Source organism: Ochotona curzoniae, unplaced genomic scaffold, assembly GCF_017591425.1.
Source record: "Ochotona curzoniae isolate NIBS_2020 unplaced genomic scaffold, NIBS_Ocur_1.0 scaffold_2453, whole genome shotgun sequence".
NCBI classification, from domain to species: domain Eukaryota; kingdom Metazoa; phylum Chordata; class Mammalia; order Lagomorpha; family Ochotonidae; genus Ochotona; species Ochotona curzoniae.
This window is the reverse complement of record NW_024467094.1, coordinates 11642919-11666950: the sequence shown is the minus strand read 5'-3', so window position 1 is coordinate 11666950 and position 24032 is coordinate 11642919. Positions and strand designations below refer to the sequence as shown.

General features: G+C 50.3%; 1 protein-coding gene across 1 annotated transcript in view; it reads right to left on the bottom strand.

Moving 5' to 3' along the window:
• Positions 1-496: 496 nt before the first annotated feature.
• The window catches only part of PITPNA (phosphatidylinositol transfer protein alpha), a 35655-nt gene continuing 12119 nt past the window's right edge, over positions 497-24032 (bottom strand). Inside the window, exons 4-12 of the mRNA XM_041000261.1 lie at positions 22625-22716; positions 17145-17152; positions 16069-16143; positions 14615-14698; positions 11253-11330; positions 10987-11097; positions 9935-10057; positions 3130-3198; positions 497-2235 (exon numbers count right to left, since the gene is read on the bottom strand). Of these exons, the coding sequence (XP_040856195.1) occupies positions 3154-3198; positions 9935-10057; positions 10987-11097; positions 11253-11330; positions 14615-14698; positions 16069-16143; positions 17145-17152; positions 22625-22716 (616 nt within the window). The 3' untranslated portion in view covers positions 497-2235; positions 3130-3153. The remainder of the gene's footprint in view (positions 2236-3129; positions 3199-9934; positions 10058-10986; positions 11098-11252; positions 11331-14614; positions 14699-16068; positions 16144-17144; positions 17153-22624; positions 22717-24032) is intronic.

Genomic DNA, 24032 nt, shown 5'->3' with positions numbered 1-24032 from the left:
AGGAACCAGCTGGTGTGCAGGGAATGGCACACTCTAGGTGCTATGCCCAGAGCTGAGCCTTTGATCCTGAGCCCCTCTGGTGCTAGTCAGGTTATGGGTCAGGTGGGGGGGGGTGCAGGGAAATTTAAAAGACGCCAACGCTGTTGCCCAGCAGCAACGCCATTCGTGAGGGCACAAGAGACCAGGGACAGTTGTCCTTGATGCTTACGGGGGCAGATCCAAGCTGACCCCAGGAATTCTAGCCCCAGCTGAACTGGATGCTTTCAAACTGGGGCAGTAGGTGGGAGCTGGGAGGAGCCAGAGACAAGGCCAACAGAGAGCACGCCCCCACCAGGCTGGTAAGATGCGTGTGCCTCTCCAAGAGGGGCTGAAGCAGAGGGGCTGAAGCAAGACCAGTGTCTGCTGAGCTGACCATCTGCTTAAGGTCAGCTTAGTGGGCTTTTCCCAAGAGGACCCATATCTGGACTTCACCTAATTGATGAATGAAGAAGGAACATTTTTAAGCATGAGTATAATTAATAGCTAGTACAGAGTTTGTAGGAAAGCATTGACATTTTTTTTCCCAGTAGGAATGCCTCTTCTCCAACATTCTCAGTCAGATAAATGCTACCAGCAGTTGAGATGCTAATAACCCACTGAAATGCTCCAGATCCATTATTAAAGACCCCCAAGGGGGAGGAACCCAATACAGAGGGAGGTGCCTGTACAGGACACTGTGCTGTTACAGGGAAGGTCAGAGCCAACCATGCGAGGGGTCCGAGTCTATCCGCCCTTGCCCCGGGAGAGCCATGGGGAAGCATCCAGCAGCATGTCCCAGGTGAAGTCCTGGGAGAACACCCCCTTATTGCACTTAGAAATGAGTAAGGCAAACATAAGGATCATTTATCCCACCCCATGTCTCACTCCCCCATGGAAATCCGCTCTCTCAGCAGAGGCACCCAGGCCAGCCTGGGAGGGATCACTGCACACGGAGGCTGGGGAAACATCAGGTGACCCCACAGCACTCTCAGACTCGCCCACTAGAAAGGCATCCTGAGGCTCTCTGTCAGGCTGCAGGACTACTCAAGCAGTTTCCCCAGGCTGCTGCAGCCTGGGCTTCCTCACCAGTCTGCTTTGGTTGAGTCCTACACTATGCTCGTTATTGGCTTTGGATTGTCTAGGATAGAACTCAGCACAGGAGCAGAAAGGGCTGAGTTCCTCAACCCCCAGACTCTTGTCCAGGAACTCGGAGAAGGAACGTATTCTGCCAGAAAAAAAAAAAAAAAGCTTTTTGCATGCTCATTTTTTGTGCAGCTGGTAAAGATCAGGACTCCCACTTTCTAACCAACCTCAAGGGACCTGAGGGAGCTCAGGGGAAGGAGGATTATTGCTGAGTGGCAGCACCAGCCCGAGGGAAGAGGAGCTTAGATGCATGGAGCTCCTCGGGGTCAGACGGACCAGGAGACAGGGGCAGACTCAAGCCTAGGGGGCTGCACTGGACAATTCCATCCAGGTGGAGAGCTGACCACCCCAGTCAGGGGTGCTTTGTAGCCGCTTCAGATCTACACAGGCAATGGGAGGGCCTGGAAGCCGTAGCTGTTCCTATTCAGAACAGTCATTAGGGATGCGATACCTGGGGCAGGGGGTGTTTGTACTTGTTAAATTTTCTACAATGGAGACTGGCTGGGCCTTGGGTACCTCCGTGGTGCTTGGAGCACTCTAACCACTGGTTAATGGAAGCAGAGGTCAGAGTTAGGAAGCCACACTGCTCTGCTGTGGAACTGGGGGTAATTCTGTGTCTGACTGCATCCTTTCCCCCAGGTGAGCGCTCCAGACGGCAAAGATCTGCCCCAGGGGAAGCAAAGATACCTCAGTGTATCCCAAGGTTGAAGACAAAATGAACTTCAATCACCACATCACAAAAGGCAGCTATTTTGAAAGACTAAAAATGTCACTTGGAAATAAAGGTGGGTGCACACACAGCAACAGGGCCGGAACACAATGGAGAGAGGGGGAGGGGCTGTACATACAGCGATCTACAAGCCACGTATCTCAGAGGAGCAGGCTCCTGCACACACGGGCTTGGTAATACCAGGCGGTCTATTTGTTCACAATGGTAAAGGACATCTAGAATTCGCTACAGAAGGGGTCGAGAGTTGCCTGAAGAATGGGCACAGAAAGGCTGTGTCCAAAGATGGCCTGTCACACGGGAGGGTGGAGCCGCTGGGCCTTCCTGTTGACCACCGTCTTGCAAAACTAGAAGAGAAAGACGATTATTAAAGAAGCCACAGGGGGAAACAGAAACAAAGTATTCATCTTCCTTAGTGGGGGCATTTGAAAAGCAAGGAGGGATGCCAGCTGGTGGAGAGGGGAGTATGGGTTGAGGGCACCAGCCTGAGTGGTGACTGGGAAGCTATTGTCAGCACTTAGTCCTGTCCTTGTATCCCCTAGAGGCTGCTCTAAGAGTGTGAGGGCAGGGAGAGAGCAGAGGGTAGCATCGCTGTGGAAGAGCCCTCAGCCCTCCCTGGCCTGTTAATGTGAGCACAGCTACTTCTTGATAAAAATAGGGGGGATGATGGGTAACAGTACAGAGTCCACTCTGAGCTGCTGCTGGAATGATGAGGTATACGGGGCACTGGGAAGCAGGAACGTGGGGGAGGGAGGGTACCCAGGTCCCAAGACCTGGGCAGAAGCGTGCACAGCACTGCTAGATGCCTCTGCTGGAGACAACTACTTAGCGTTGGACCAAGGAGGACCAGGGAGGAGCACCACACCAGGCTCGACGGGAGCTAAGAAAAGGTGATTGGCCAGCGAGTTTCCTGAGGTTGGGGCAGGGCACACTCGCTTTTGGGAACTGGGAGCTGGCTCTGGTGTGGGGGCTACAGGGGGTGCCCGAGTATGGCAGCCTCAGCACTAACGCAGGTCGAGTTGCGTGAGTGACCAGCAGCACAACAGAGCTTTCACCTCCCCCTGGCCTTTTGCCCCTCATCCGTGGATCTGTCTGGACAGTTCCTTGTGAACGTGTTCCCAGTCAATACGAAAGGGGAGGATGAGCCATGTTTTCTGACTCCTTGTGGAGCTGCGGGGACCCTGAGGACTCAGCCTGATTTGAGTTCCTAGGACATGCACAGTTAGAAATTCAGTACATACAGTGCAGAAGGGGGAGGGGTGGCTTTAGTCATCTGCTGTCATTCCTTTCACTGGATCCTTTTGTCTCATCTGTAACAGAAAAAAAGAAAAATGCAAGATTCTGGCTCCATCATAAAGAAACCTACCTTCTCCTGCCGCTGAAACAGGATGGGGTACTCTTTGGGCCCAAAGCAGGAAATCAGACTAGAAGTCTCCATGCCTTGTAGCCAAAACCGTGCTGTTTACAGCAGTTACTGGTCCCACCATCGATAATTTCTGCATCAGCTGCAGTTACTTCTCAGGCTCCTCCTCTCATTCATGCAACGAGCACTTCGGAGGCATCCCCTCTGTGCCAGGATTTCCACAGAACTGGGGGTACTTGCACAGACAGGGCCCTCCCCTCAGATGAGCAAGGCTACACAGAACCTGGGTGCAGGCAGGGGGAGGACCTTGGGTGGGGGAAAGAATGGTCCTTCTCCCCAGGGACCATCTGACTTCTGGGTGACAATGAGGACACTGACCCAACATCTCAGCTTAAGCCTTCTGGCCAAGCTTCCTCATACTTGTTTTTTAAAATTGCATTTGTACACTCTGGGGGATTAGATTTGATAAACTGGAATCTACAGGAGAACGGAACATATAGTGAAGCAGGGTGGAGGAAGACCATATGTGTGGTAGGACAGAGGATGATTATGGGCAATTGTTTCTTTTATTTTTATAGTAAGATGGGTTCAGTTGAAAGGCATCATTACACAGAGATCCTCCATTCACTGGTTCACTTCCTAACTGACTTCAACTGCCAGGGCCAGGCCAGGCCGGGCCAAAGCTAAGGGGATTCAGAACTCCATCAAGGTCTCCCACCTGGTTGGCAGGGGCCCAAGGATGTGGGCCATCCTCTGCTACCTTCCCAGGAGCATTAGCAGGGAGCTGGATTGGCAGCAGACATCTAGGACTTGAACTGGCACTATGGGATGCTGGCATTGTAGGTGGAGGCTCAACCTGTGCTGACCCCCAGCAAGTGCTCTTTGGTAAACTGGCCAAGGAAGGCCTTCCTGATAAGAGGTCTTGGAGGAGACCTCAGGGATGTGAGAGAGAAAAAACAAAAAATACCTGTGGCTGTCCAGGGAACAGCATTCCCAGACACAGGGAAGACGAGTTCCCATGGAGCTCGGATACAAGGTGGCATCACAGCGCATTGTCAGGACACAGGGGCAGCAGCTATGAGGGGCACACGTCCCTGGGTGCAACTGTGAAGCTGCTGGAGAGCAGGCGAGAAGCCCGAGGAGTCCCTGTTCCTGCCATCACTGAGGCTGAAGCATGCATACCTTGCTGGGGATACTGTGGCCGTGATCTCTCTCTCAAATTATCCGACTTGAAAATTCTTTTCTGTTTGCACAGTGTCAAAAAGTGAGTGCTTACTTCTAATTCATTTCCTGTTCAGTTTTTGTTCTTGAACACATTTTGGGCCAGGCACGGTAGCCTAATGGCTAAACTCTGAGTGCCAGGATCCAATATGGGTGCTGGTTCTAATGGCTGTTCCAGTTCCCATCCAGCTCCCTGCTTGTGGCCTGGGAAAGGAGTAGAGGACGGCCCAAAGCCTTGGGACCCTGCACCCACGTGGGAGACCTGGAAGAAGCTCCTAGTTACTGGCTTCAGAATGACTCAGTTCCAGCTGTTGTAATACTTGGGGAGTGAACCAGAGGATGGAAGATCTTTCTCTCTGTAAATCTGCCTTTCCAATTAAAAAAATAATAACAACAACAACAGTTGTGGGACCCAGAGCTGTGTCAGAGCAGGCAAAATTGTTACCTACAGTGCTGGCATCCCGTATGGGCACTGGTTCCTGTTCCAGCTACTCCAATTCTGATCCAGCTCTCTGCTAAGGTTCCTGGGAAAGCAGGACAAGATGGCCCAAGTGCTTGGGCTCCTGTGCCTGCTTGGGAGATTGGGAAGAAGCTTCCGGTTCCTGGCTTCTGCCTGGCCCAACCCTGGTCATCATATGCATTTGGAGAATGAAACGAGATGGAATATCTGTAGCTTTCTCGTCTTTAAATAAGTTATGTGTGTGCGTATTTAAATAACAGCTATATGTAGTTAATTTTTGCAGAATGAACATATGTACTTGTCTTTACTCCTCCTAAAATCCTGACACAATGAGAGCAAAGGAATTAGAAAAAAATCTAAAACCATAAAAATATGGGTTGGTATAGTGGCATAACACGCTAATCCACCACAGCTCCAGCATCCCGTATGTGCACCGCTTCATGTCCCAGCTTTTTCTCTTCTGATTCAGCTCCCTGCTTACAGCCTGGGAAAGCGCCGTCACTGGCTTAAGTCACTGGGCCCCTGTACCCATGTGGGAAACATCAAAGAAGCTTCTGGATTCTGACTAGATCGGATCAACTCCAGCCATTTCAGCCATTTGGAATGAACAAACAGGTCTTCCACCTTGCTCTCTGTCTCTCTCCAATGTGCCTTTCAGATAAAAAGAAATCGTTTGCAAGAACAGAAAACCAAAAAGAAAGGAGACCACAGCAGGGCTGATGTGAAACATTCTGGAAGACGGAGGACAGTGAGTGGCGCAGTAACCACTAGTATGCTGAGCAGCAGCTGAGACCCAGGAGCTGGCGAGATGGACAGCCCAGAAAGGAGCAATTAATGCTGCAGCTCCTCACAGGCTCGGGGACCGGAAGTCCCAAGCCCCTCTGGAGGTGGGTGTGCCAGGTGGGCTGAAAACAGGAGAATGCTTCCAACTCCAGACGGGACAGCTGAGCTGCAGCGCTCGCCTCTCTACCTCGGGAGTCAGTCAGCTATCTGCCTCCTGCCGCAACAAGAGGTGGCAGGGTCATTCCATCCAGGGAAGCTGCGACTCGTGACTCTGGCTTAGCTGAGGGCGAGGTGGGCATGTGTAGGCTGAGAGGATTGAAGTGAACTCGTCGGATGGCATGGCAAGCCAGCTGAGGCCCCTCCCTAGCATGAGACCCAGAAAGCAGGCTACTTTTCTTGTTCCTGGAGCCAGACACTGGAAAGTTCTCTTTAGGCAACTTGAGCAGCCCCATTCGGGCTCCGGAAGCTGGGGCTGACTAGTGGCTGACTAACTGAGGGGAAGACCACCTACTGATTAGCAGAACGCCCCTCAGATCTACCACAGTCCAACAGACGTGACACATAGGGGCTCTGACAGCTCTAAAAGCAAAACCCAGCTAGATTCACAAAGGAAAAGAATAAAAGCAGGAATAAGAAAAAGATACATTTAAAAACAAACACAAAACAAGAAATGCTTTAAAAAAATTAAACTCAACAGGGGCAAGCACGATTGCTCAATTGGCTAATCCTCTGCCTGCAAGCACTAGCATCCTGTATGTGCTCCAGTTCATGTCCTGCTTGCTCCACTTCCCATCCAGCTCCCTGCTTGTGGCCTAGGAAAGCAGAGGAGGATGTCCAAAGCCTTGGGACCCTGCACCCGTGTGGGAGATACAGAAATGGCTACTGGCTTCAGATTGGCTTAGCTCTGGCCATTGCTTGGAGAGTGAACAAAGAGATGGAAGATTCTCTCTCTGTCTCTCCTTTCTGTAAAATCTCTTTTCCAATAAAATTTAAAAAATCATTAAAAAATTAAATCCAGCAGAAGAGACAGAAGTTAACTTGGGAGGACTCCCCAAGGGAAGGCAAGTTAAGCTTCTGCTTGCAAAACTGGCATTGAAGCAAGTTCCAACTGCTCTGCGTGGAAGATGTCACCAATACCTGGGCCTCTGCCACACACATAAGAGACGGGATGGAATTCCAGGCTCCTGGCTTTGACCTGGCCCAGTTCTGGCTGTTGCAACTGTTTGGGGAGTAAATGCAAGACAGATCTCCTTCTCTCTCTCTTTAACTTGCCTTTCATATAAACAATTGCTGCGAGCTGTAATGTTAACATTTCATACAGGCATTGGTTTGTGTCTCAGCTGCTCCACTTCCAATCCAGCTCCTTGCTGAAATCTGAGAGAGCAGCGGAAGATGGCCCAAGTGTGTGGCCCCTGCGACCCACCCAGAGATCCGCAGAGAGCTCCTGATTCTCAGCTTCTGCCCGGCCCAGCATGCTGGCTGTTGTGACAATCTGAGGAGTGAATCAGCAGATGGGAAATCTCTGTCTGCCTCTCTCTGTAACTCTGACATGCAAATGAATAAATCTCTCTCTTAAGTCAAAAACAAATGCAAACAATTTTTATAAAGGGCAAAGTACACAGGGGGAAAGAAATTAGGCTAAAAATAAAGCAACGGTTTCCAGAAAAAAAATAAATCAGAGTTTCTGATTAAGAGAGTCCTGGGAATGAACCAATACCAGCCACACACTATTAGGCAATGCCTATTACATACCACCCAGAACAAATACTCTCTTGGAAAGACTCAGAAACAAAAGTTAACAAAGGAGCCCGGTGCAATAGCATAGCAGCTAGAATCCCTGCTTTGAACATACTGGGATTCCATATGCGTGCCAGTTCTAATCCCGGCAGCTGGTCTAGGCAGCTGGTCTATTTCCCATCCAGCTCCCTGCTTGTGACCTGGGAAAGCAGTAGAGGACGGCCCAAAGCCTTGAGACCTTGCACCTGCGTGGGAGACCCAAAAGAGGTTCCAGGCTCCTGGCTTCAGATTGGCTCAGCTCCAGTGGTTGCAGCTACTTGGGGAGAGGACCATTGGATGGAATATCATCCTCTCTGTATATGTGACTTTCCAATAAAAATAAGTAAATCTGAGCCTGGTGTAGCAACCTAGTGGCTGAAGTTCTTGCCCTGCATGCATTGGGATCCCATATGGGTGCCAATGGTTGTTCCACTTCCCTTCCAGCTCCCTGCTTGTGGCCTGGGAAAGCAGTAGAGGACAGCCCAAAGCTTTGGGACCTTGCACCCACATGGGAGACCCAGAAGAAGCTCCTGGTTCCTGGCTCTGGATTAGCTCAACTCCAGCCATTGTGACCACATGGGGAGTGAACCAGTGGATAGAGGATCTTTCTCTTTCTCCTCTCTGTAAACTTGACTTTCCAGGGAAACATATAAATAAATCTTAAAACAAAACACAATAACTGACTAATGGATTAACCAAAGCTTTTGAATCAGAAAGCTGGAAGAAAGTATAAAGTGATGGGTAGGGGTGGCATGGTTGTGTATCAGGCTAATCCTCCACCATGTGGTGCCAGCTCATGTCCTAGCTGCTTCATTTCTGATCCAGTTCCCTGCTAATCGTCTGGGTAGGCAGTGAAGAACGGCCCAAGGCTTAGGACCCTGTACCCATGTGGGAGATCCAGAGGAGCTTCCTGGCTCCCAGCTTTATTGGTCTAGTTCTGGCTGTTGTAGCCATTTGTGGAGTAAACCAGTGGATGGAATATCTGCCTCTCTTCCCTCTCTCTGCAACTCTGCTTTCAAGTAAAATAAATAAATCTTAAAAAAAAAAAAAAGAAGGGGCCCGGCGCAGTGGCGCAAGTGGTTAAAGGTCCTCGCCTTGCATGCCCGGGATCCCATATGGGCGCCAGTTCTAATCCCGGCAGCCGTGCTTCCCTTCCAGCTCCCTGCCTGTGGCCCGGGAAAGCAGTCAAGGACGGCCCAAAGCTTTGGGACCCTGCACCCGCGTGGGAGACCCGTAAGAGGCTCCTGGCTTCGGATCGGCATAGCATCGGCCGTTGCGCTCACTTGGGGAGTGAATCATCGGATGGAAGATCTTCCTCTCTGTCTCTCCTCTCTGTACATCCGCCTTTCCAATAAAAAATAATAAAAATAAATCTTAAAAAAAAAAAAAAGAAGAATAATCAAGAGTTGTATCCCAAATCCTGCCATTTCACTGCCAAATGCAGCTGAAGGAATAACTCAAGCACCCACCTTCACCAGGAACTAACAGCCCGGCACTTGGCAGTGAGTGGGCCTGAAAGCAGACTCCCAGACTCCCAAAGGTGCTGTGGGCTCCAGCGGAAGGAGGTGTGGGGGCCAGCTTCCACCCCGGTTAGCACCAGGAAGCAGGGCTCTTGCGCAGGGCCCTCCTAGAAAGCTAGGCAATGCTGCGGCAAGCAAGGCCTCTGCTGCACACTCGGGCTCCGTGCCAACCCCTAGCTGTGGCAAGCTGTGAGGAATGGACACAAGCTCTCAGGAAACACAGCTTCCTGTCCTCTTTCCAGCCCCAAGACAGCAGGAGGGCCTCAAACAGCATCCTGAGGGAGGAGCAGGGGAGAGCGATGGTCCGCCACTGTCATCCTGACCATGTTCCAGCAAGGAATGGCATGAGCTCTGAGAGCCCCCATCCCTTGGCCACACTACAGCAGTGCTGGTACCCAGGGCACACCTGAGTGTTTCACAACCTCCCCTCAGAGGCAGCTCAGGGAGGCAGCCTCAGGTAAGGCAGTGGTGTGCAGTGGTCAGGGTTTCTTGGGATCCATGCCCAGGCCCCCCCGAGAAAAGCAAAGACTCCACACTCTCAAAAGAACTCAAAGGAACCTTCTAGAACAGACAGTTTCTGACTAGGATACCACTGTCCTCTGTGGGCAGTGGAGGTTATAGTACAGTCTGCCTGCCCCCAGGGCCACTTTCCACCTAGCTCAAGGAGGCCATCTCACTTGCTGGGCAAACAGCATTCCAGTATCACCATGTTGACTTCTGGGACAAGCCAAGGCCTCAAGCCCCCTCTCAGTCTGAGAGTCTGGCCTAAATGTGGCCATTCTATCTGGCATGTCCTCCTCCATGGCAGACACTGACAGTCCTGCAACCACAGGGCAACGTGCTCAGCCAAGTGCCCAGCAGGGCCGAGGCCTTCACATCTGCTGGGTGCACTGAAGGCCCTGTGCCGCCGGGCTCCCACTCACTTCGTCCAGCTGTCTCTTTGTCTCGTCTTCCATCCTCCGAATGTCGTCCATGGTCAGGTCAACCCACTTATCAAGCCAACAGAACAGCTGCCGGTGGAAGTTTGTAAACAGACGCCTCTCTTGCTATAAAAAGGAGAAATGAGTGAGGACACAGCATGGCCTAGGCCGCAGCCACAGCTCGCTGTCCCAGCTCTTGGACAGACAAACACCCTCTTCCAGAGCTTTCTGGGTCAGCCATGGACCAGAGACTTCTGCCTCCATGCACCTAACAGGGAGACCTTCGCGTGGGCTGGGGGGAGGAAGCCCCTAGATCAAAGCCCAGCACCTGCCCCCACAGCTGAAGGTTAAATGAGCAACCTGAGAAAACCAAATTCCAGAACTCTGTCACGGTTTCTCTCTGGCTCTGGCTCTGCCTCTGGCAGGTAAGACTTTCAAATAAACAAATAAATCTTTAAAAGAAAAAAAAAATGTTTTTTTCTCTTCCTAGAATGAAATCTTTATGATCACACTTACTGGCGGTGTGAGCTTTGTCCAATTCAGTCTCTGAGGCTCCTAAGTACGTGGCCCGGCCCTTCACTCCCTACGACACTCCATCCAGAGCACTTCTCAGACGGGCTGTCCTCAAGCTCCCAGCCAGGGCCCAACAGCAGGTTGTGACAGGCCAACGGCTACAAGAGGTGGCCCAGGAGGGACAGCCTAACCAGTCAGAGACTTTCCAAGGCCTGCCCAGCTGAGCAGCTGTGGCCAGAGGATGTGGCTCACATGCCTCTGGCCTACCAGCTTCCGTAACAGTCTTGAGTTGTTGTCATGCTTCTACCTTAGCAAGTCCTTTCTGGTTCCCTTTGAGGAGCCCCTGGATGGTATACCAAGGCGGGAGAAAGTGGGGTCCGGGAAACCAAACCATGGAATGTTCTAACGTAGGCAACCCTAGGACACAGACCACCTGACATGTATGATCTTGTTGGGCCAAGATCCCCACAACCTGTCCCTACTTTGTCCCCCAACCCCACACACAGGGAGGCCACTGGAGAGGCTGTTAACTCCACACTTACCTTATGTATAAAGTTTTCCACTTTGTTCTGTAGGCCCCACCACTTGAACTTGACAGTAACCAGTTTGTACGCACACATATAGGGGCAGTCTTTCTGATTTACAAGTTCTTGCTGTATTAGAAACATACCCACAGGCAGGCCTGTAACTAAGGAGGGCAGACCTCAGGATGTCCGGACCCCAGCCCCCGCCACGCCCCCCCTCCCACACCGCAGCCAGCCCACCCACACCCTGGGGAATCCCCTGGGGGCCAGGGTGAGAACTGCACCTTCCAATTGGGGCCCAAGGGTCCTCGGCCTGTTTTGATAGATTTAAATTTTGCGGGGTCTTCTTCTGCCTTGTAATCCTGAAATTGCAGAGTAGGGATGGAGGAGAGAGGCAGAAAAGGAAAGAGGGAGTAGGGGAGACCATTAGTATACACAGCATACTGGCACACCCATTTTAAGGCTACTGGCACAAGGTTACAAACAATTACAAACAAGAGGCGGGCCGTTTACATTTGCCAGAAGGCTGTCTGAGTATGCTTCCCTGCCAGGGTCTGTTTTGTCTGCTTTCTACCAGGGTAAGACAGAGCTTTCCACCCTAAATATCCAAACACCTGGCAAGGCTTTTCAAAATACAGATCTCTGGGCCACCTCACACAAAACCCAGTAGTGAGAGGATCTACAGGTGAGGCAACAGGGATTTTTAAATGAAAAAAAAAAAAAAATCTCTATACAGTAACTGCAAAATAGAGTTAGGGGTATGAACAAACAGCACCTTCCCTGAAGTCCTCCACTGGCTTATTAAATACAATCACCATTAGAAACGTGGAGCCAGAACCATGGTTCAACAGGTTAATCCTGGGGTCCGGCACTGTGGCTTGGCAGCTAAAGTCCTCGCCTTGAACACGCCAGGATCACATATGGGCTCTGGTTCTAATCCTGGCAGCCCTGCTTCCCATCCAGCGCCCTGCCTGTGGCCTGGGAAAGCAGTTGAGGACGGCCCAAAGCTGTGGGATCCTGCACCTGTGTGGGAGACCCGGAGGAGGTTCCTGGCGCCTGGCTTTTGATCAGCACAGCACCGGCCATTGTGGCCACTTGGGAGTGAATCATCGGATATAAGATCTTCCTCTCTGTGTCTCCTCCTCTGTGTATCTGACTTTGCGATAAAAATAAATCTTAAAAAAAAAAGCACAGGTTAATCCTCTGCCTCCAAGCACTGGCATTCCATATGGGTGATGGTCTAGTCTTGGATGCCCCACTTCCCACCCAGTTCCCTGGTTATGACCTGCGAAAGCAGTGGAGGATGGTTCAAGCCCTTAGGCCTCTGTACTCACATAGGAGACCCACAGGAAGTTCCTGGCTTCTGGCTTCAGATTAGCTTATTTGGTTGTTGTGATCATTTGAGGACTGAACCAGAGAATAGAAAATCCTTCTCTGTAAATCTGCCTTCTGAGTAAGAACAAGTCTATTTTTTAAAAAAGTCTGATGAGTAGGGTAGCGCGGTTGCCTGGTGGCTAAAGTCCTTGCCTTTCATCTGCTGCAACCAGCACCCATATGAGTGCTGGCTCGAATCCTGGTTGTTCCGCTTCCCTTCCAGCTCCATGCTTGTGGCCTGGGAAAGCAGTAGCGGATGGCTCAAGCACATGGAACCCCGCACCTGTGTGGGTGCCCTGGAAGAAGCTCCTGGCTCCTGGTTTCAAATCAGCTCAGCTCTGGCTGTTGCAGCTACTTGGGGAGTGAACCAGCAGACAGAAGATTTTTTCTGTTTCCTTCATTCTGTAAATCTTCCCAATAAAAATAAATAAATCTTTTTTTTTTTAAATCTGATGTATAGAACCTATCTTCTTGTACATTACTTGGTCAGTCACATGTCACTGATTTATAAAACAGTCAATTCTACATGTTAATTAACCACAGTAAGAGTTTCATTGTGGCTGTCTCCCTACATTGACGAAGGTGGATTAAGGAGGAGCAAACTCAATAGAGCATCTGCTTAACACAAGTAATGAAGATATGGCAGGTGCCAGGAAGAGCAGCTCATGTCCCAGAGAATTCTGGCGTCCTATACCACATCCTACATCAGGGTGAGAGGTTGGAGTCCTGGCTCTGCCCTCATTTCCAGCTTCCTGCTGACGTGCATGCAGGAGTCAGCAGTGATGGCTCAAATAGCTGTGTTCCTGACATCCATGTGGGAGATTAAAACTGGGTTCTGGGCTCCTGGCTTTGGCCTAGTTCACCCTGGCTGCTACACGGGAAGTGGCTGACTCTTTGACACATTCTCAAATAAACAGCTAGATAGATGGGTAGATGGATACATGACAAAAATGAAGGGAAAAAAAACCCTGAAACAACAAGCCATTCTTAACAGTGGTCTTCAAAGTTACGAAGATTATTATTGTATGCTTTTTTTTAAAACAAATTTATTTTTATTGGAAAGTCAGATTTACAGAGAGAAGCAACATAAAGATCTTCCATCCTGAAGTGACCTCAATGCCCAGAGCTGAGCCGATCCAATCTGAAGTCAGGAGCCAGGAACTTCTTCCAGGTCTCCCATGTGGGTACAGCATTCCAATCTTTGAGCCATCCTCTACTGCTTTCCCAGGCCACAAGCAGGGAGCTGGATGAGAAGTGGGGCTGCTGGGACACAAACCAGCGCCCATATGGGATCCTGGTGCATGTAAGGTGAGGACTTTAGCCACTAGGCTACTGTGCTAGACCAAAAGATGTATTTTTTAAAAGTATACATTAGGGCACATGCATTCCTAGGCACATTCTTCCTGGGAACCCCACAGTGAGGCAAGCAGGAGCAGCCATCCTGGAGTCTGTTTTCACCAAGCTATGATCCAGCAACGAGGTGCTTCTGCAGGCACCTGCTGCAGCGTCTGCTACTCTGAAAAGTCTCCGCCTCCTGGAGGGCAGAGGCTTTGCTTCTCAAACAGTCTGTATCCCTCACTCATAGCACAGCCATCCTAAGACAGCATTCCAAAATAAGCAGGAAACTTTTTTCACTAGAAAATGTCACTGTTTTTGAATGGTAGAAACAGAGATGGAGACGGACAGACAAGCTCTTTCACTGGCTGATTCATTCCTTAAATGCTTACAACAGCCAAGATTGGGCTAGGTCTATGCCAAGAACCCAGAACCCAATGCAGGTCTCCCAGCTGGTGGCAGGAACCCAGCTACCTGAGCCACCGCATGCTGCCCGCCAGCGTGTGCAGCAGCAGGAAGCTGGAATGGAAGCAGAAAAGCTGGGACCCAGACCATGCACTCCACACAGTATGTGACATCCCAAGTGGCATCTTAACCACTGTGCCAAATGCCTGCTCCAGGAAACGTTTTTTAACTATTCAGTTGGAAAACTACATTTGAGAACTAGAGCTCTGGGTTTTTGGGCTAAGCATCATTTCAACAGGTAAAACACTCTCACCAGCAGCACCTATTTTATCCACTAATAATTTGCAGCCACTAAACAGGACACATAGATTGGGGTTACTATTTTTCTCTTAATATGATCAGTAAAACATAAGTAATATCCGCCCAAGAGAACTTGCTTTTCAGCCAAGCTGGATATGGGTCCCTGGTGTCTCTAAACATTTAGAGCCATTTCTGCATCACAAGGCTTTTCACATCTGTAAATAGCTCCTACCTTGCTAAGTACTTGGCTTCGGTCTGCAATGTCTATATATATGGCTTCCACATGCTTCCATGTCTCAGGCTCCAGTTTATGCACCTGCAGGAAGAGGGGAGACCGTGCTGTTTTGTGCAGTTTTGGCTCAGTAGGCAGAATGGCCAGCTAGGAAGAGCTACTACTGCAACCCCAGGTGTAAGACTGGAACTGGTGTGAAGAACCCGATACAGGCTGACCATCTCCAGTCAATGTGAAATACTCCCCAAAACCCCGAAATATTTTACAAGTCAACATGGTGGCACAAGTGAAAAGTTACACATCTGACCTCAGGTAATGGGTCACAGCCAAAACTTAGCTGTGCAAAAAAAAAAAAAAAAAAAAAGTAAAAAATTACTTTTAGGCTATGGACATAAAAACAAGAATAGGCTGTGTTTAGATGTGGGTCCTACCCAAGATGTGTTACTGTGTCTAGGCACATATCCTAAAATTGAAAACACTGTTGGTTCCAAGCATTTAGAATAGGGGACACTCTGTCTGTACCAAACAATCCCCAGCCATGGAAGAATGGATTTGAAGTAGGCATAAACCGGAGAACGAGTATGCTGACTCCACAGGCCAGCACCATGCCAGCAGGTCCAAACCCCCTCAGCACTCCCTCCAGCTCCCACATCTGTGGGTAGGTGCCCATATTTATTCCTGCTGGAGATACTCCTGGGCACCTTGCCTTCTCAGCCACACGCTTCTTACTGTGGTCAGGTTGTACACAGAAGTAATAACAAAATTCAGACCCAAGTTCAAAATGTCCAAAAGGGAGGACATGAAAGTGTGGTTCCTGCTCTTGCTTGTCCCTGGGCCCTACTCTTTAAGAACTGCCATGCCGCCTGGCACGCAGCATTCATGCATGCGCACTTGCCTCATTACTGATAAGAATGGTAAAACAGAAATGCTGTTTTAGAGCTTGCTCTTTTCACTGAACAATGTAGCATCAGAGGCTGCTCCCTCCGCCTTCTTGGTAATGACTGCACCACAGACCACTATTTGGCTGCCGCAGTTTCTCTGCTGGTGTTCTGCTGAGGGGCTCTGATGGTTTTCATCTTTGGCTATACAAAGGATGCTGGAAACTCTTCTTGTAGATGTGCTATTTTTACACATGAGAAAGGAAGTGTCTAACAACGTCTGGGGAGTGGAAGGGCATGGGTACAGGACAAGTATCCTCAAAGTGGGGGGATTCCTGTGAACTTTGCTCTAAACAAGCTGCAATCCCTAGGCGCACTTTAGGCCACTCCAAGCACCACAGGAAGGCTCACACAGCGTCCTGGAGATCACTATTTGCAATCCCATGCCGCAAAGGAAGGTAATGGCCTCTGCTTAGACCAGCACAGAGGCCCCTACAGCCAGGTTAAATGAGGCACAGTCTTAAGACCCTGCCTTTGGTCCCAAAAGTCCTGGGGCTCTTGGGAAATACTACTTACATTCTCCTGGGTGCCAAGATCCGGTTTGTGCCAGGTTTCAATTTTAATCAAAAAGTCTTCTTTCATGTATTCATTCTGGAAGAGGGGAGGGAAGAAAAACCACCTTACAGTGTCCAGGCTGCAGAATCACAGGCAGCCAGGAGCTTCCAGCTGGGCCTCCCCCAATCACTGACTTGACAGGGAGCCCACGCTGTGCTAAGCACTCACTGTCCCCACCCTGTCCTTGCCCCGGCCTCAGAGGTCTGCAGATTCACCCTCATTTTCAGATGAAGAGAGTGAAATTCCCAACAAACAGGTTATGTGACTTGTCCATAGCCAAAGACAGCATCACAGAGCTGGGCCTCAAAAACAGGTCTGACTGACTTCAGCAAAGCCCAGCCCAGCCCAGCAGCTGACACGCACAAGTCATGGGGTAAGAGTTCGGGAACTCGTCCTACCCAGGCGCCTGGCCCCTTTCCCTCCAGCGAGCCTTTGCTGGAGTTCCCTTCTCAGTAATCCAACCCCCGTGCTGGCTATGTTCCCCCTCCTTTATGGCCTCTTAAAAAGTCCAAACTACTCAAAGGAGGAAAACAGAGGGACCCACTAACTCCTCGGCAGGAGCTGAGCTTCCCAGAAACCACTGGCTGCATTTAGCAGTAGAGAAGAGGCTCTGGGATGAACATGGCCGGGGGAGAGGAGGGGCCAGAGTCATGGGATGGCTACAGGAAAGATGTTTTCCCAATCCTGCTGAGGGCCAGGCCCACTGGGATGCTACATAGTCATCTCGGGTCAGCTGCCACCCTGGGGAAGGCATAACCTCGGGAGGGGGTAGGGGGGTACAGGAGCAGCAGGGGAGGGACTCAAGACACTCTAATTGCAAAATGTCAAGGGTTGGGATGTAACAGATAAAGCTGCACAGGCGCCCACCACGCCCCTCATTGGGACTGAGCCTCAACAACTCCACTGTTGCTTGAGAGCAGGCCACTCAGCCCCTCTGGTGCAGTGGCAATCTTGTTTCTTCTCTCCCTATAGGTCACCTGCACACACACACACACACACACACACACACACACACACACACACACGACAATACTTACTGTAATAACTGCTCCAAGGCAGGGACATAGAAAGAAAAGAGAAAAAGATTAATGAAGATAAATAAATATCTGTCCTGCTCCCCAGGGACCTTGAGGAGCAAAGAGGTTTCAGTCCCCTGTGGCTCAAGCCACCATCACCTCCAAACCCCAATGAGGGAAGAGCACACCCACGCACGCCGACCCTCAAGTGTCACTCCTCTTGGGAGTCCCCAAAGACCAAACTGAAATTTAATTAAAGCGATACCACTCTGGGCTTCCTCTCAGCAGGACAAGGAAAGATGCTAGTCATTTATGAACACATGGTCCTCAGGGCATCACCTCCACCTGTTGGAGCTTGGAGCAGGCCACGCTGGCCCCGGTGCTGACGTCTGTCCCCTACCCTTCCTCTCACTGTAACCAGACCTCACGCACCCTGCACTCGGGCTCATTGTAACGGGATGCGCTCGGAAAGCGCTGCGGCTACATTATTCAAGAGAGAAAATGACTGTGGCTCCCTGGTCACTGGGAGCAGACTGGTCAGTCCTGCCCTCAAGAAAGACCTGACTCATTCAGGCCCCTCGGAAGTTGGGGACTGTCTCAATGTCTGGTGGGTGCTCCTCTGCCATGTTTGCAGAGTTTATGGGAATAACAAATTCTTTAACCCCGAAACGGAGGCCAGGGGGAGCTCTGAGACTGGCCCACCGAAAGGCTGGAACCTAAGGAAGGTGATCCGTGAAGCCATTAGTAATTTCCTGACCCGTGATAGACATCTGAGGAAGCATCAGTGAAAACACCAGCAAAAAGGCCTGGGATTGAAGTCACTGTCCTATTGCCAGTTTGAAGTACAATTCTATTTTTAAAAAAAGAAACTAGGATGGCCAGGCGTGATGGCCCAGCAGCTAAAGTCCTCACCATATCAGGATCCAATATGGGTGCCAGTTCTAATCCCAGCAGCTACACTTCCCATCCAGCCCCCTGCTTGTGGTCTGGGAAAGCAGTCAAAGGCGGCCCAAAGTTTTGGGACCCTGCACCCTTGTGGGAGACCCAGAAGAGGCTCCAGGTTCCTGGCTTCAGATTGGCTCAGCTCCAGCCACTGCAGCCACTTGGGGAGTGAATCATCAGACAGAAGATCTTCCTCTCTGTCTTTCTTCCTCTCCGCATGTCTGACTTTACAATATATCTTAAAACAACAACAACAACAAAAAAACCAAACCAGAAGTGAGCACTGTGACATAACAAGTTAAGCTGCCACCTGCAATGCTGGCATCCCATGTGGGCACTGTGTATGCAGTGGAAAGCAGAAGATGGTCCAGGTCCTTGGGTCCCTGCACCTGTGTGGGAGACTCAGATGAAACTCCTGGCTCCTGGCTTCGGTCTGACCCAGCCCCAACTATTACACTAATGTGGGGAGTGAACCAGTGAATGGAACATCTTGCTCTCTCCCTCTATCTGTGTGTAACTTTACCTTTCAAATACATAATTTTTTTAAAAAATAAAAGAAGGTGAGTGACTTGTAGACAAAAGACCCACAAGAGGGAAGTCCAGGGAAGCCAACTGGCACTCATTTCCCAGCACTGTGGAGGGGTGCGAGCCTGGGGGTGTCCCTGGAGGACACAGCTGTCTCAGGCTGTCTCATGATGCTGGCACTAAGCTTCCCAGCCAACCGCCTTATTCTCAATCCCTGTTCTTCTAGTTCGGCCCCTGTAGGGAGTGAATGTGCTAATCAGTGGACACATGAATGTAATATCTTAACCAGGTGAGTAGTTTTCACTATGCATTGCTATTGTTTTACTTTCTTCTTCTTTTTAAAAATTGTATGCTTATTTGGAAGGTGGAATTAGAGACACAGCTTTTCCATCCACTTGTTCATTCCCCCAAATGGTCACAAAGCCAGAGCTGAGCCAATCTGAAGCCAGGAGCCAGGAATTTCATCTGGATCTCCCCTGTGGGTGCAGGGGCTCAAGTACTGTACTAGGACCATCTTCTGCTGCTTTCCCAGTAACAGCAGCAGGGAGCTAGACTAGAAGCAGAGCAGTCAGGACTCAAACCAGTGCTCATACAGCATCCTGGAATTGCAGGCAGTAACTTAACCTGCCATACTGCCACACTGTACATGGTTATTCTGTACATGGCCCCTGTACATGGTTATTCTGGTTTTAATTTGGTTTTCTGGGTAGAAGGATCCACAGGGGCCCGGTGCAGTGGCGCAGTGGTTAAGGTCCTCGCCTTGCACGCCCAGGATCCCATATGGGCGCTGGTTCTAACCCCGGTGGCCCCGCTTCCCATCCAGCTCCCTGCCTGTGGCCCGGGAAAGCAGATGAGGACGGCCCAAAGCTTTGGGACCCTGCACCCGTGTGGGAGACCCGTAAGAGGCTCCTGGCTTCAGATCGGCATAGTATCGGCCGTTGTGCTCACTTGGGGAGTGAATCATCGGATGGAAGATCTTCCTCTCTGTCTCTCCTCTCTGTATATCCGCCTTTCCAATAAAAAAAATAATAAAAATAAATCTTTAAAAAAAATAAAGAAGAATCCACAAACAAATAATGTCCTGATTAGCAAATAGGACTATCTGGTTTTACTAGTAACACTGTATTCAGCACGACTTCACAGTCTGACGCCTGGCATGCATTCATCTTCACCAGCTCCTGGAAGTCTGCAATGACCAATGCAACGGTCTGCCCAGCCTTCAAGGCCAGCATGGGTGACCGAACAGTCCACCTGACCTCTCATCCTCCCTGCCCCTCCCTGCCAGCTGTGCAGTGGCAGCAGCCCCCTGGGCTTTCTGTTGCAACTCAAGGTATATGGGGAATGTTTTAGGAAACCCACAAAGTATGGCTCTGGTGAAACTGTATCCAGTTAGAGGCCAACCTAGCAGAAGAAACCAAGACTTCCCTCTTTCTTCTCACTTCCCTGCCCAGACCAACCCCCATCTTACCCCAGCCTCACATCACAACCCATCAGCTGCTGGTGCAAAAGAGAAATAAAGGAAGAGAAAACATCGAGGATGAGTAAAACTTCCCAAATCTACTTCCGCCTGACTCGGAGAGGTAAGGCTCAAGCCTTCTCAAAGGCAGGGGGAATCTACCCTGTGCCTCTTCCACCTTATTTCACACTTTGATCTAGTCAGGCCAGGCTCAGACGTTCCAACCAATAAGCTCCCTCTCAGCCCTGCCGGCAACTGGAAAGAAGCCCCTCTTGCCTGCTTCCACCTTTTACTCAAAAAGAGCAGGTGTCTAACTGCAGGTTTAAGACTCAACAGATCCAATCTATATGAAGGTGGATTTTGGGCCTGGCACGATAGCATAATGGTTGAGGTCCTCGCCTTGAACGCGCCGGGATCCCATATGGGCGCCAGTACTAATCCCAGCAGCCCCGCTTCCCATCCAGCTCCCTGCTTGTAGCCTGGGAAAGCAGTCAACGACAGGCTAAAGCTTTGGGACTCTGCACCCGTGTGGGAGACCCGGAAAGAAATTCCTGGCTCCTGGCTTCAGATCAGCGCAGCACCGGCCGTTACAGCTACTTAGAGAGTGAATCATAGGACGGAAGATCTTCCTGTCTCTCCTTCTCTCTGTACATCTGCCTTTCCAATAAAATAAATAAATCTTAAAAAAAGAAAAAAAAAAAACCAAGGTGAATTTTTAGGAAGTTATCACCCCCTGATGGCATCACACTGTTCTTCCCCCACTCCATCTTTCTTCTCCATGGAATATCTACAAATCCTATGTTTATTTTTCTTGTCCTTGTGGTCAAGAACTAACATTTGTTTTGTCTTAAAAAAAAATTAAAAAGCCTATGACAGCTGCAGTGCTCCCTCCCTAGAATTACAGAGGACAGCAGCATCTCCCAGTTGGCACCAGCTATGTACCCAGAACCCTGCCCAGACATGGAGAAGTACATGCTGTTTGCCTTCTCTGTGCCACGTTGGCCAAAGTTCTTAGCACGCATGCCCACTGCAGCTCTTTTGGCTATCAAGAAAATTCACCTTTGGCCTCAGCCCAGCCACACCCAGCCACACTGCACACTGTCTTTAAGGACAGGTACGCATGCCTCATTTCCAGTAACTGAACAGTTTTGTGCTCAGGGTTTCAGAAGTGGTGAAGCTTGCATTTTTACCTAAAGCAATAAAACTACGTGTTACACAGTCGTCCAGCACCTACTGTACATCTCCTGATACACGCGAGGTCCTTGAACTTGTCTGCATAGGGCCACAGAGGCTTACAAAGAGCAATGATCTCGTGTTCTGAGCTTTAGCTCTTCCCAAAGTCCCAGAATAAGGATCACAGGGTCACATAAAGACCACACTGTCACCAGATACAATCTAGCAAGTGCTGGGTCTCAGCAAATCAAACAAGTGAGGTAGCACAGGCCAGCAGAGGCCGGCAGAGGGACCCAGAGGCAGGCCGCCCGTGCTGATAGAGGGAGGTTACTGGGGAGAAAGGTCACTCACCTGGCGCACAAGTCCCCGGGGACCTCAAAGGACTCCTCTGGGACATGTGGCAGGTCGGGCCCAGAGGTCTACTCCTGGGCGGCCTTTGAGACCTGGGAAGCGTGGGAAGCTGGGAGCATGAACTGCCCCAAAGGAAGTGATCAAGCTCAAATCTTTCATTTTCTTTCTACCAACTCCACACAAGAGAGTCGCTGAGACAGACAAAAAGTCCACAGCCACCCTCAGCTGTAGCATGTGTTGCCTCAGTATAAGCCATCAGCTCAGAGCTCTGTGACAGCAGTGCCTGTCTGCCCAAGAAAAAGTTGTGTATACTCTAGGCAAGCACAGACAGCTGTCTTGAAATCCTGGGTCATCAAAAATTGGGCTTGTTTAAACTTTCCCCAAACAATCTTACTGTTTCCTTTGCCGCTTTTCCTCAGGGTTTCATCCAAGACAGGAAGGTCACTCCACAGGCCCTTGCATGGGACCGTCTTGCTCAAGAGTGCCTGGGCTCAGGGCTGCTTTTGAAACCCAGTGCAAATATATCACACAACTGGCAAGGTCAGGGTCGGGTCACACGGGAGTTCCAAGGTATGGAATACTAGGCAGCCATGACCAATTAACCATTTGGAATAACAGCCAACCTGGCAACATTTGGATTCCAACAAATGGAATCCATTCTCCATTTATTGGAGGATAACAGGCAACTAAAAATTTAGTGATTCCCTGAAATTTGTTTACAAAATATGTGTGGAGAATATACATGTGCATGAAAAAAATGGACTACTAAACTACACCGGAATTTTAACTAATTTTCTTTTGTTTTGATGTATTTTCAACATGCATACAGAGAACCTCTTTTAATCTGCAAACATAATCGGAGGCCATGGCGGCTGGTGGCTCGCACAGCTGACTGCTGAGTTGTGTAGAATATAGGCACCGCAAGCCGCAGGAAGCCCAGCTTCCCCCTTCACCGGCTTTCCCTGGGAAACGAGGGTGAATCCTCAGCCCTACTCAACCACACTTACTACACTGTGGGGCCCTCAGCCCCGTGGCTGGCCATGCCCACACTCACCGGTTCTGCAGTAAGGGTAGGCATTCCACGCTTTCTCGTGGATGTTCAGGGCTCCTTCTGGTGCCAGCATTCGAACAAATGTGGGTACTTTGCTACAATGAAAAAAAAAACAAATGGATGATGGAGAGAAATGGAGGAGTGAAGGTGGTGGCAACAGGCTCCGAGGAAGCCTTCACACACCCAAGCTTTGGGTCACAGACCCAGCTTCTCCAGCAGGGAGCTAGCCTGCAGTGCTCTGCGAAATTAGCACGTTACTCTTGTGTGTGAGAGGCTGCTTGCCTGGTCATGGCCACCCAGCCACGCCTGCCCAGCCACCTACCAGAACAGGACAGGGGATGAGACCACAGGCTACCTGTCGGGCCTATCATCCATTATGTTATCATTCCCCAGTTATCCAGAGCTCACTGGGGTCAGGGTATGACACCACACAGGCCTGAGACACCAAGGAGAGACCTGCAGGTGGGGACCAGGCGAGGCTCAGGGACCAGGGAGATTGGCTAAGTTGGCAATGCAGAACCCAAGAGGATCCAGTGTATTTTCACCAGTTCTGAGAGTCCAGCAGGGCCTCAGGGCCATTGGCCTTCTACTCAATTCTTATCTCAGGTTACAGAACAACATGTAGGCTATGAGCCCAGTTGTGTGTGTTTGTGTTTTAATGCATATTTTCTTTTTTCCTGTTGTCTCTTTAAGAAAACAATTCATGTGAGAGTTAGGGAGACGAACAGAAAGACTTAGTGAATTCCCATGTGCTGGTCTACTTCCTAGATGTTTGCAATGACCAGGGCTGGGCTGAGCAGGAGCTGGCAGCCAGTCACTCAATCCAGATCTCCCTGCTGGGCGGCAGGGACCCAGTGACTTGAATCATCAGCTGCTGCTTTCTGGGGTCAACATAGGCAGGAAGCTGGAAACAGGAGCTGGAGCCCAGTATCAAAGCCAGGTCCTCCAGCATGGAAAGTGGGTATCCTAGCTGTGAAGGGGGGCACATGCTAACTCCCGGGTCTTCCAGGGTAACCTCCTGAGTGCTCAGCAGACTCTAGCCACCTCATCAGCTTTAGGGCCTCAGGCCTCAGAACACAGAGCTAACCCCCACAAAGAGTTAACTCAGAACATTCCTGATGGACACACATTCCGTGCCACTCCAGCAGGTGAGGATTCCTGTGTGCCAGATACACAGAGAGGTGCCTTCCCCAGGAAGAGTATGCAGTCCAGCGGCGAGGAGGACAATTCAGCAGGCAAGGCCGGTGAGCCCCGGGGGAACCCAGTGCAGGCAGCGCTGCACACAGGGGCTCCCCAGGCACAGTTGGGCCACAGAAGGCACACTGAGGAGGTCTCAGCTGGACAAAGAAGGCGAGTGACAGCACAAAAGCTAAGCCAAGGGAGAAAAGACAAAGGGCTGGCGCAGGGCCCG